General features: G+C 48.7%; 1 protein-coding gene across 1 annotated transcript; it reads right to left on the bottom strand.

The window, feature by feature from the left end:
• Positions 1–656: 656 nt before the first annotated feature.
• Positions 657–13,431, bottom strand: LOC125537067 (uncharacterized). Its single transcript, XM_048700360.2, has 6 exons — positions 12,921–13,431; positions 11,874–12,033; positions 5,461–5,637; positions 5,309–5,392; positions 1,525–1,606; positions 657–1,400 (listed from the first exon to the last, which is right to left on the bottom strand). The coding sequence occupies exons 1-6, from the start codon at positions 13,295–13,297 to the stop codon at positions 961–963; spliced, it is 1,320 nt and encodes a 439-aa protein (XP_048556317.1). The 5' UTR covers positions 13,298–13,431; the 3' UTR covers positions 657–960.
• Between the last annotated feature and the right edge of the window lie 56 nt (positions 13,432–13,487).

Below are 13,487 nucleotides of genomic sequence, written 5' to 3'. Positions count from 1 at the left end.
ACAAAGGAGACTAATAAATAAGGACGAAGGTAGTACGGCGTTAAGTGCGCATAGGAGTTGAGGCACATGATGGGATGTGGCACTGATGGGACCCACACCCACTATGATTAGTCGGTCAAGCCTGAGACAAGTTTGGTCTGATGCTCATATGTATGCACATACACTCACCTTTATGAACCCAATGCACACACTTTACCCTATAAACATCTCCAAGAGACTAGGTCAGCACATCATCTTAAAATTGATAAAGTCACTACAAACGCCTTCGCATTCGACGGAAACATCTCCTTTGAAGTCGGAAGACCTGAAATAAATCCAACAAAATGCAAGCATTAGTGTCAAATTTAGCTAAACCTTCATGAGTTGACCACTATCCTCCTAATCATCTCGCTTGAAAAATTTATAATCATCTTGCTTGAAAAAACTATGTTGATGTGATGCCCAAAGTGTAATATTTCACGTCGAATCTTTTATCTCCCGCTATTGGGGATCCTTTTTGCGCCAGTGGCCAGCCACAAAATGATGGCATGAACACAAGTGAAAGTTCGCACTTGCCAAAAGGATCTAGCTTCATACAGGTTCTTCCGCAGTCAATGTGCACTTCAATTCAGCACCGCACGAGGTAATCGTCAGCAAACATCAGGAAAAACCCAATGGAACGTACAAAGCTGAAAAGTGCACTCGTGGAACTTGGAAGTTAGCAAATGTTGTTAACAGAACTCACATCTTCAGATACATCGTCATCTAACGATTCCTGATACCACATAATCGGTTATAGCAAGACACATTTGCAATATACTGCTTAAAAGGCACAATCCAAAATTAGGCACCCGAATTATCTGCATCCTGTAGTATGGTATGGATTTCACTCCTTTATCCTCGGTCTCGATTGCGACTTTCTAGACAGAGACAGGCCCTGATGGTCGTGAAGCTCACTTTGTGGATGCTGGTAGATGCTCATCACTTCTTTGCCTGCCTTCTTGCAACTCCAAGTAAGAGGGCCTTCCCTACAATTCCGGTGTTAAGCACGCAAGCGGCAGCCACCGCGCCACCGACCACCACCCACTTCCAGTCGAAACCATGTTGGACTGCCCTGGAGTTGTCGTCCTCTGTACTGGCTTGTTCTGTGCTGAAGGGCCCTTGATCCAAGGAGCCATCTGAACCAGCAATGCATGTCTTGGTGGTCACCCGAGCCATGATGGCACTGCGTGACAGGATGTTTTCTGATTTTCTCATTAGCTGATATGCTCTAAAGCCGGACTGCAGCTTTTTAACAGCACCCCACATGCCGTGGCGGACACCAACTTTAGCAACATCCTTGGGTATGCCCATATCCTCGTAGTGAAACAGAGTTACTTCACATGCCATGGGTTGCTGGCCATCTTTTTTGGGCGATTGAACTGCAGTTTTGCACAGAGAAAAGGAACCGAGTGTCAAAAAGGTCCGAACAATTGGATAGCTATACCTGGAATGTTCAGAACAAATCCAATCGAAGGGAATACTGGCAGTAAGAAAAAGAATTACCAGGTCTAATACGCCAACTCGAGAAGTACAATTCCACACGCCTCGGTTTTTCCTTCTTAGGCAAAGATGGATAAGGAATTCCCTGCAAATGTAAGTTGCACAGGGCTATCAAGTCGAACAGAGTATATGCTCTTACATAGCACACCAGTGAAAAAATTCCATGTACTGTATGCCTCAATATTAAGGCTGGCCATGCAAGCATGTCAAACAATGAGGCACCTAATTCTCTGGGCTGAGATCCCAAGTGTGATTAAGCAGCAAGCTAACTAACAATAAGGTTGAAAGGTTGTTACTGTGTGGGTTTGCTTTCGCTCACATCAGTTGCTCTAGTCAACTACTTTCAGAAAGAAGAGCATTCTTTGCAAGCATGCCACACAACATTGCCAGGAAAAACAGTGTGAAATATAAGCCGGTCTTTTTTCTTTAAAGAAGGTCTGAAACAAACTGCCGAAAAAGTGGAGCAATAGAGATACTCATAAGCAGGTCTATCTTCTCCTAGACCTAGAATACTCGGAAGAAATTGTAATTGTCCAAACAGTTCAGTTACAAAAGATATCATTAGTACAACATCAACCAAAGTCAGGCTAGCACCTAGCATATCACAAAAATGGCTTAATATGAAAATAATTCAAATATTAGTACCAACAGCACTAGATGAGTACTGCGTTATGGCTGCAGGCAATTCAGTGAAACAGACAACATAACAAAATGTTGATCCTTGAGAAAGGGAAAAGCTGGATCTAGGTTGACACAGAAGTGATGAGCGATATCCTGCCTTAATAGGAAATATAACTACTGATGTTAACAAGGTGCAGCGTGCTTGACCTAGGGGTAATTTGAGAATGGATGACCGACCAGGAAATTCTTCCTGGGTACGCATGAAACATTAGTTTTGGTCTGTGGGGGGCAATCTAGATCACGCCAGGCGTAACGGCTGGGAACTGGTGGTTGTGGCCGGGTCGCTACCAAATGATATCAGAGCCAACCCTTGTGGTCACACGGCCGTGTGTGGCTCTAGGGCGCGGGCATGTGGTGCATGGCGTGTGTGGCCCGTCATGGCACATGTGCCGGCACTGGACGGATTGACGTGTGCCAAGAGGAAGGTTCCTACTGAGCCGACGAGAACGTTGGTTCCTTGAGTGGGGGTGTATGTGACATCCTGCTTAATAGGAATGATAGACTACTCAGTGCCAGAAGCATTAGTCAAAGAACCTGCAGCACCCATCGAAGAACCTGAAGCAGCAAGCAGACGTTTAAGTCTCACAATATCCTGCTCAGTCAAGGCAATGGTTGAGGATTTCGAAGTAGAAGCACGAGTCCCATAAGAACATGTGCACCCCTTGTTGCGCATGTGCCGCTTCTTCGTGAAGCAATCAGACTCAGGGTGACCATCCTTGTTGCAGTAGCTGCAGTGAGTACGAGAGCGACCCTCACCACCAGGAGTGGGTAGGGGCGGCGGAGCACCAGAGCAGGTGCAGCAAACGCGTAGCTGAATCGCGTGCAGTGAGCACAGAGGGAACCTCAAGTAAACCAGCACCACGTAGGCAAGTCTCCTCAGCACCACTCTGAAAGCGCCTCCATAAGAGAAACATGACCACGAGCTAAAAGTTGACTGTACTGAGGCTTAAGAACCCATAGACGCGCTGAAACTTCAAGTCTGACCGCACAGCCTGATAACACTCAACACTGGCAGGTACCACAACCGGCAGTACGGAGAGTGACAAGCTGGCGCCAAATAGCAGAACTCTCTGCGTAGAAATCATCAACAGTGGAGTCACCTTGCTGACGAGCATCACCAAATGACTGATAGCAGTGTCAAAAATGGGTCCACATTACCTCAAAGACAATAGTGAGCCCATAAATTCAGAGGCAAACTGAGATAGGACACTGGCACTGAGAACAACCGCAGCACGAGCATCATCATCAAACCACTGAGTGTAGACAGAGCTCATCACGATACATGTCAAGGGCCACCTGGTAGTTCAAGGCTTGTTGCTCATAAGCAGTAACCGCAACATCATCAGCAACCTTGGCAGCATCCCTATCAGCCTAGGAAGCATCCGAGGCAAGAACTGGTGGCGTCGGTGGAGTAGGAGCCACAAGAGGGACAAAGCGCTGCGGACAGAGAATCTTGCTAGAAAGAACGCTCCATAGACGAAGGCCACACATATGAATGCGCATAAAGGCAAAGAACTCGGTGTAGTTAGTATCATCAAAAATCACCGGGCGATGAGGGATTGCGACATAGCCCGATGACGAAGACATTGTACCTTTTTTTACCGATCTAGTTCACGGGTGAGGCCAGCAACTCGATTCAATGGGATCAAACCATAGGGCCGGCTGGGCGCTGAACCAGGAGGCGGCACAGCGTCGAAACTCGGACAGGCGAGCCGACGGGCACGGGGTAGGCAAAGCAAGCCAGCGGGCAAGGCAGAGTTCGGGTGGCGGAGCGGAGTGAGCCGGCATGGAGTAGAGGCGGCGAGGCAGAGGATCGGGTGGCAAGCAGGCAGCCAAGGGGGCAGCGGCCAGGAGGGCTGCAGAGGGCAGGCGGCGGGCAGAGGCGCGAGTGGGTGGCGGAGGGCAGGAACAACGGAATGAGATCAAGCAGCTGCGTGGATTGGAGATGGTGGGGTGGGGCAGCAGCAGTCGGAGGTACAGTGGCGACGGAGGAAGAAGGAGCAGCAGCGGCCGGAAAGATGACGGCGGCCACGCGTGGACCTGAGCACGAGTAAAAAATTAACCTAGGGCTCTAATACCATGTTAGGAAATATGCAACTTGTATTTCCTAGCGGGCTAAGGGCCAGTATATATATACACACATGTACAGGTGGTAAGTATGCAGGAACCCCCCCCCCCCCCCCCCCCCGCACGTACAACAGGGAGAATATACAAGCTATACATGGATAATATAACTCTTAACATATCCTTGGGCTAGAAAAACATTTTAAGACTAGTGGATAAATCTGCTCAACCGGTTTGTCATTCTTCCGTAACACGCGGTAACACTAAGTCAAACACAAGGAAATAATAGATACACGCTGGAGAAATAGTTAGGGAGAGTAAATGATAAATACCATGGCGCGCATATGTGACAGGATTAATAGTATTATGTTGCATTTTCTTTTTGAATACATGGCATGCATACATGTTAGGATTAATTGATTGAGCGGTTTATTATAGCCAATGACAGAAAAAATACAATTCATGGGCACTATTGTCACATTAATCGCCTATATCATTTTTTTACCTTGCAATCACCTAAGAAAAGATTTATTTTCTCTGATCAATATTTTTAGGCCAGAGAGTGTTTAGATCACTAAAGTAGTGATCTAAACGCACTTATATTTCTTTACGGAGGGAGTACCAAATAACCATGCAACAAGATTTTCAGTTCAAAAGATAAAAAGGAAATTAGACGTGCCAAACTCATTCATCATGCTACAAATGTAACCACGTCACAAGATAGGTTTGTTACCCAAACATGAATGTTCTTCAATTGTTGTCATGTTAAAGTATTTGTAACATCATTTCTTCACAAACAATCAATTGGTAAGAATATATGGGAATACAATTTTCATATATCAATTGGTATTTCACAAATTTATTGCTTACTTCTATTCTAAATATTGAAACATAAAAGACACTAATACCTATTTAAGAGTCATGGGTGACCGAGATAATATGTCACCATGTTTTATGTAGACCCGTGGATAAAAAGGTATAGTTCAAAATTGTTTGAGAACGTCTTACAATTTCTCATCGACAAAAGAATTTTTGCAGATACCTTCGTAACACAATAGTAAGCCTTCCCCGACTCCCAGATACGACGCCCAAAAATGTATTCACGGTCACTGCAGAAGAAAGGGAACTGGAAAACAAATATGTTGGAATTATGAAATTAAACAATGAAAGTAAAGGAATTACAACTAATCAAACCTTTTTAATCCAGTGAATAATTGTGGTTCCATTCAGAGGGAACTCATCCAAAATTTTGAAGCACACAAGCATGGGGTCCCACTTTAGACGAAAATCATCATCCCAGAAGAAATCTCTAACCAGTTCAGGAGTAGCATCCTCGAAAATGGTCTGGCTACAATGCATTATAGGTCCCACCTAAAAAAACATGAACAAATTAGAGCGCTGCACATGAAAAATTAAATGATAAGATGTCAGATGCTTGGGAATTAGGAGCGTTGGGAGTTGATCGTAGGTTGTAGCTGTGCTCTACGGGAGGACGAGGCTTGAAGCCTCGTCGCCCCGTGGCAGGGAAGAGGAGAGGCGCACAAGGCGCAGGGTAACCAAGTTGTGTTTTTTTTGCTTGATTCGTTCCTCCACAGGGAGGCAATATAAATAGTCAAGTCACATGACGACTCCTAGTAGAAACAGAAACAGACTCCTACTTGTTTTAGGAACAGTAGGGAAAACCTTCTTTGGGACAAAAAACCCTTCCGTTTCCAAACCTGATACTAATTGATACTAATTTGGACACCCCCTGTCCGCTGGCCTCCTCTCTCGGGTTGTACGTCTCCTATACGTACGCCCCCACATGACATAAGATGTTGACAGTTTAGCCATGATATATATTCTCTGCATGTTCCTACAGTTTCTCGATCAAGTAACTTCAGAAAAAAAAATATCGAAATCTAACGAAACACGTAGCAGATGGATAAAGGTATACTAGCAAGTCAATGACATGATAAAAAAAGGGCAGCCCGGTGCACGTAGCTCCCGCTTGCGCAGGGTCCGGCCACTTTGGATCTATAGTACGCAGCCTTTCCCTTTGGGAAAACCTTCTTTGGGACAAAAAACCCTTCCGTTTCCAAACCTGATACTAATTGATACTAATTTGGACACCCCCTGTCCGCTGGCCTCCTCTCTCTGGTTGTACGTCTCCTATACGTACGCCCCCACATGATATCTCCCCCTCCATTCTGAAACAGCTCGTCCTCGAGCTGGAAGCTTGGATAGCGTTCTTTGAAGGCTGGAACATCCTCCCATGAAGCATCAGACGCCGGTTGGCCCTCCCAATGGATGAGAACCTGTTGCATACCCCTGAACAGTCGTGCACGCAGCGCCTTGGAAGGTGTTGGCTGAACACGGCCTTGGAAGATGGCTGGCAGCACCGGTGGAGCATCTGGAGGAGGGCCTTGGTATTTCTTCAGAACACCCACATGGAAAACATCATGGATGCGGGCGCGGGGTGGAAGCTCCAAACGGTAGGCAATGGAATCAATTTTGGCGAGGACTTTGTAGGGACCAAAGTACTTAGGTGCGAGCTTTCCCTTGGCAGCAGATCCAAGGAACGCTGCTGGACGGCGCTGCAAACGCAACCAAGCCCATTCGCCGACCTCAAATGAAAGTTCCCGATGCTTGCCATCATAGTAATGCTTGTAATGTTGCACAGCCTGAAGGAGACGGTCACGAACATCGATAAGGAACTGGCCGCGGTCTGCAATGTTGCGCTCAACAGCCTGATTACGCAGCTCACCCGGAGAGTATGCACGGAGGGAAGGCGGATCACGACCATACACCACATGAAACGGCGTATCCTTGAGAGCGGTGTGGTAAGATGTGTTGTAGCAGTACTCCGCCCATGGCAGCCACTGAAGCCACTGTCGGGGCCGATCACCAGTGAGGCAGCGTAAGTACATAGCAATTACCCGATTAACGGCCTCCGATTGGCCATCAGATTGCGGGTGAAAAGCTGAGCTCATGTTTAGGCGAGAACCAGAAGCAGCAAAGAGAGCCTTCCAAAAGCCAGAGGTGAAAACAACATCTCGATCAGAAACGATGGAGGCTGGTACGCCATGCAGACGAACAATGTCAGCAAAGAAGGCTTTGACCACCGTCTCAGCTGTGTACGGATGCGCTAACGGAATGAAATGTGCATATTTGGAAAAACGATCCACAACGGTAAGAATGACACTTGCCGCCCACTTTTGGCAATCCCTCAATGAAGTCCATGGCAATGTCCTCCCAAATCCGAGATGGTACTGTCAAGGGCTGAAGCAAGCCTGCTGGATGGAGCTGCTCAGTCTTGTTACGCTGACAAACTAGGCAGTTGCGGATGTAGTCCTGAATAGCTGTCCGGGCCTGTGGTAGATGGAAGTCACGACGAAGACGGTGTAGCGATTTCTGAATACCCTCATGGCCGGTATCATGGGATGCTGCGAGTATATCTGCCACAAGTGGTGAGGAAGGTGGAACATAGGCACAACGCTCAAAAGTGACAATGCCATCGATGAGTGCCCATGGGGGTCCCAGCTCGCCGTTCTCTAGTTGTTCGCGGAATGCCATGAGAGCTGGGTCAGTGTGTGCAGCCCGACGAAGTTCCTCAAATAGATCAAAGGAAGGACCGCTTATGGCGCACACACGGGCATCAGAAGTGTCGCGCCGCGACAGTGCGTCAGCCACAATATTCTGCCGGCCAGGCTTGCACTCCACTGTAAAATCAAAGCCCAGGAGCTTGCCAACCCAATGATGTTGTGGGATAGTCGCGAGGCGCTGGTCCAGAAGGAACTTGAGGCTGTAGTGATCGGTTTTGACAACGAAGGCACGACCCCAGAGATATGGCCGCCAATGGCGCACAGCTTGTACGAGACCAATGAGCTCGCGCTCGTATGCAGCAAAGGAGACATGACGAAGAGCAATAGGCCGACTGAAGTAAGCAATGGGTCCCGCACCTTGGTGTAACACTACGCCGAATCCCGAACCAGAGGCATCACATTCCACAATGAATGGCACGGTGAAATCCGGAAGTTGAAGCACTGGTGCTGTAGTCAGGGCAGTCTTCAATCTTGTAAAAGCATGTGTTGCCTCCTCAGACCAAAGAAATCCATCCTTTTTGAGCAACGCTGTGAGGGGTGCTGCAATAATGCCAAAATCGCGGATGAACTTCCGATAGTAGCCGGCCAACCCCAAAAAACCGCGGACCACACGAACTGTGCGCGGCACCGGCCAATCAACAACAGCCATAACCTTTTGATTGTCCATGGCGACACCGTCGATGGAGATGACGTGACCGAGGTACGTAACCGACTCCTCCCCAAAAGAGCACTTGGAGCGCTTGAGAAATAACTGGTGCTGGCGCATGAGCTCCAAAACGACTCGCACATGTCGAACATGCTCCGACCATGAAGCGCTGTACACCAAAATATCATCAAAAAATACTAACACAAATTTGCGTAAATGGGGTCGAAGTACGTCGTTCATCAAAGCCTGGAAGGTTGCCGGCGCATTTGTGAGTCCAAAAGGCATGACGAGGAACTCAAACAGGCCCTCGTGTGTCCGGATCGCTGTTTTGTGGATATCCTCAATATGCATGCGCACCTGGTGATAACCAGATCGCAAGTCCAGCTTTGTGAAGAAGCGGGCGCCCTTTAGCTCGTCCAGTAGCTCATCTACTACAAGAATAGGGAACTTGTCCTTGATGGTGTTGACGTTGACGCCACGAAAATCGACGCAGAATCGCCAGGAGCTGTCGTGCTTCTTCACCAGAAGAACGGGTGAAGAGAACTCAGAAGTGCTGCGGCGGATAAGGCCGCGCTCCAACATGTCCGCGCACTGTCTCTCGAGCTCGTCTTTTTGGATAGCCGGGTAGCGATATGGTCGAACAGCCACCGGTGCGGTACCAGGCACCAAGCGGATGCGATGGTCGTGAGTGCGAGGCGGCAGCAGGCCCCGAGGCTCTGCGAAAACGTCAACGTATTCATTGAGGAGGCTGTCAAGAAGCTCCCGCCCGGAACAAGCGTGAATGTGGTGGGGTTGGGTTGACGCCGCGATACCATACCACTCAACGCGATGGTCGGACCGCCAGAAGGACATCCAAAGACGCGTGAAGTCCCAAAGTATGGGCCCGAGTGTCTTGAGCTAGTGTGTCCCAAGAACGACGTCAAACCCACCCAAGGGAATGGCGTAAAGATCGACGAGGAAGTCTTCTTTGGCCTATGGTGATGGCAGCCTGCCGAACAAGACCACCACATGTGACGTGATCTCCATTGGCTACTGTTACGCGGAGGCGGCGCCCCGTGGATAAGTGGCTGCCCACTTGTGCAGCAAGCTCCTCGTTGATGAAATTGTGAGTGCTACCAGAGTCGAGGAGAGCGACCAATTCGCGCTCGCCTACACGGACCACTAGCTGCATTGTGTCGCTGGTACGTACGCCGGTGATTGCGAGCAGCGAGATGTGTAGGTTGTCACCATTGTCTTCCTCGTCGTCGTCGGCGGACTCGATGTAGAAGAGACGCTTACAGCGATGTCCCCGGACATACTTCTCATCGCAGTTGAAGCATAGTCCCTTGCTGCGTTTGTCCTCCATCTCAGCGGCGTTAAGCTTTTTGAAGACAGGCCCACCCCCAGAAGAGGGGTCGCCTGTGGCAGCACCTGGGGCTGCTGGGACAGGGCGTGTAGGACGACCAGGGCGCGTCGGAGTGGCAGCAGTAACCGTGGTCACCATGGCAAGGTGCTCATAGGAGACGGCCATGTCCATAGCATCCTCGAGAGTAGCTGGACACAGCAGCTCGACCTGTGTTTTTAGTGGCTCGCCCAGATTATTGGTGAAGATGTTGCGCTCCTCGTCATCTGGGATGGGGTTGATGCGGGACAAGAGTTGGAGGAACTGTTTAGTATACTCCGCCACCGAGCCCGTACGACGGAGGGAGATGAGCTCACCGAAGGGATTGGCACGTGTGGGAGGGCCAAAGTGCTGGCTGACCCGCGCAACAAAGTCTGCCCAAGTTGGCCGGCCGATCTTCTCCTCTAGATGGCCATACCAAAGGGCAGCCACATCTGTTAGATGGTATGACGCCATCCAAGTCTTGTCCGTGTCAAGCGTGCGCTGGCCAAGGAAAAACAAATTGCATCTAGTCAACCATGGTCGAGGGTCGCCTTCACCGTTGTAGGTAGGGAAGTCGAGCTTGTAAAGGTGGGGTGGACGCTCGTCGGCGGAACCAAGTGGAGCCTGCAACCTGAGTTGACCTCCGACACGGGCAGCCGCTGATTGGGTGTCGGCGGTAACGAGGGAAGGCTCGCCACGGCTCGCACGCTCCAACCTGGTGATGGCCAGGTTTTGTGCGCGCTGTTGTTGTGATAGATCGTTGAATTCTATTCTGAACGCCGTCAGGGCATCGGTGACATCCTTTAGGGCCTTGGTCATGTCGCTGCGGAGGAGTTCGACGCCCTCGGACAGATCGCCCAGATTTTGCTGGACGTCCTCGAAATCTGCATGTTCCTTGGCAGCAAGGTCTTCGAGGGTTTTAGGAAGATCAGGCTTCTTGGGAGAGGACGACATGGTTGCAGGCGCAACAGAGATCGATGAATCTGATACCAAATTGTCAGATGCTTGGGAATTAGGAGCATTGGGAGTTGATCGTAGGTTGTAGCTGTGCTCTACAGGAGGACGAGGCTTGAAGCCTCGTCGCCCCGTGGCAGGGAAGAGGAGAGGCGCACAAGGCGCAGGGTAACCAAGTTGTGTTTTTTTTGCTTGATTCGTTCCTCCACAGGGAGGCAATATAAATAGTCAAGTCACATGACGACTCCTAGTAGAAATAGAAACAGACTCCTACTTGTTTTAGGAACAGTAGGGAAAACCTTCTTTGGGACAAAAAACCCTTCCGTTTCCAAACCTGATACTAATTGATACTAATTTGGACACCCCCTGTCCGCTGGCCTCCTCTCTCGGGTTGTACGTCTCCTATACGTACGCCCCCACATGACATAAGATGTTGACAGTTTAGCCATGATATATATTCTCTGCATGTTCCTACAGTTTCTCAATCAAGTAACTTCAGAAAAAAAAATATCGAAATCTAACGAAACACGTAGCAGATGGATAAAGGTATACTAGCAAGTCAATGACATGATAAAAAAAGGGCAGCCCGGTGCACGTAGCTCCCGCTTGCGCAGGGTCCGGCCACTTTGGATCTATAGTACGCAGCCTTTCCCTACATTTCTGCAAGAGGCTGTTTCCAGGACTCGAACCCGTGACCTCATGGTCACAAGGCAACAGCTTTACCGCTGCGCCAAGGCTCCCCTTCAAGTCAATGACATGATAACATTGCAAAAAAAAAATGGCATGATAATATTACCATGAGAGAAAAAGGCCATTTCGCCAGGAAAAAATTACCATGGGGTAAAAGAGCGCTACTGGACTTTAAGTATTCATAACCTATGTCCATGGGGTATTTATTTGAAGTGTTGAAATTCTTCTTTGCTTTTAGAGGCTTATACTACCAACCTGAGAAAAGAAGCAAATACTACCTCTTATAATGAAGGAAGCTTCTTTTTTATATATAAAAATACTATATCTTAGCATCTGTTTCTCTTTCTAGAATCCCATTGACAAAACAAACCTCGGGCTCATGCCTCCAGGCCTTGTACGTCATGTTGGAAGTGGTACGCTCCATCAAATGCTGCCATGTTGTATGCCCACTCTCCTTATTATCTAAAAGCTGCACGAGGTGATCTAGGTCCTTCTCAGTGACAATACCATGCTTGACCTCAAAAATTGACCTTGTAAAAAAATATGTTTAGTGGAAGAGATCATTGGATAAATGTACATTGATGGGGCTTTTTGGTGCATTCATATCTGAAGAATACAATTTATCTATGTTACCATGCCTCTACTGAAACATATAAACTGAATAATCAAACTAAAGAAACTTCATCATGATCAATCGGACAAAACAAGCAGGTCAAAATAAATTTAAATGATGCTTATCATTAGTCCTTACACTGAAATCAGTCAACTTTAGTTTTCCTATCACAATTCACAGACAACCAATCATTTATTTAACTATTTTGTCACATTGATTTAGCTTATCCTTCACTGCAATGACCATGCCTACATCAAATGCAATTGTTCAAGCAAGTAGAAGACACTTAACCCTCACCTCCATGACCTGGCCATAACAGTAAGCCCAAACACAAGCGGTCAACTACAATTTATAACCTTACTGGCAGTAACTAGTTCTTTATCATAATAGTCAGGCAAGGTAAGCTATATGTTGCAAATCCTTGAACCGTGCAATCTAAACCAAGAAGGCAAAGTTTCGCACAACTGAGGGACACGGGTCATCAGGGAGCCCCAAAACACCCTCAGGAAGTAAACACTATAAAATTTCATCACCACCTATCCAATTAGAAATACAAACCCGCTGTCGCACTAATCTTGCTCCACAACCTCCGTAATCGATTCAGTTTTACTAGTTCAATTTGATGAAAAAACTGTGAAAGCTCCCAAAATTGGTGTTGGTCATTGGCTGAATTGAAGCATATCACACTTCCGTTCTCGTAATTTGTAAATACGAAGACCCGAACCAATTCCAACCAACACAATTGACAAGTCAAATGCCGCCCTGTGCTTCACAGCCAGATAGATTCGACTAGTACGCTCTCACCTGCCGTTAGCGCAAGCACCAGAATCCCCGCAGGCGTCCGTGTCGTCGTTCGAGGGATCCTTGCGCTGGTACTTCCCATGGCGGCGGAAGGCGGAGGAGAGCAGCTGCGGCGCGACGGAGAAGGCGGAGAGCGCGGTGCAGGCGAGCCATAGGCGGCGCGCGCCGAACCCGGGAGGCACGTAGAGGAGCCGGAGACGGCTGCGGAAACCGAGGAAGATCAGCCCGGTCCAGCGCGGCCGCCATGCCCACCCTATGAACAGGCCGATCATGACCGCCGCCCAGATCGGCACGGCGCACAGCAGCACATCTACCGCCATCTCCGCCAACGCCGGCCGGCGCAGCAGCAGACCCGCCGCCTCCTCGTACCACCCCGCCATTGCTAGGGCCGGCACCTTCCTCTTCCTCTCCCTCTCGCCACCTTTTTCGTTTTTGATTGATTGCTTTATTTTCTTGGCAGAAATGGCGGAGAGAACAGGAGGGGAAGACACGAGCCGGGACGAGGTCCTTTCTGTCGGTGAGGCTGACCTGTGGGCCGCGATACGCAGGCCTACCTGTCGGTTGGAGCGA

The sequence above is a fragment of the Triticum urartu genome, chromosome 2A (genome assembly GCF_056163025.1).
Source record: "Triticum urartu cultivar PI428250 chromosome 2A, HENAU_Tu73, whole genome shotgun sequence".
Taxonomy (NCBI): domain Eukaryota; kingdom Viridiplantae; phylum Streptophyta; class Magnoliopsida; order Poales; family Poaceae; genus Triticum; species Triticum urartu.
This window is presented reverse-complemented; position numbering and strand designations above follow the sequence as displayed.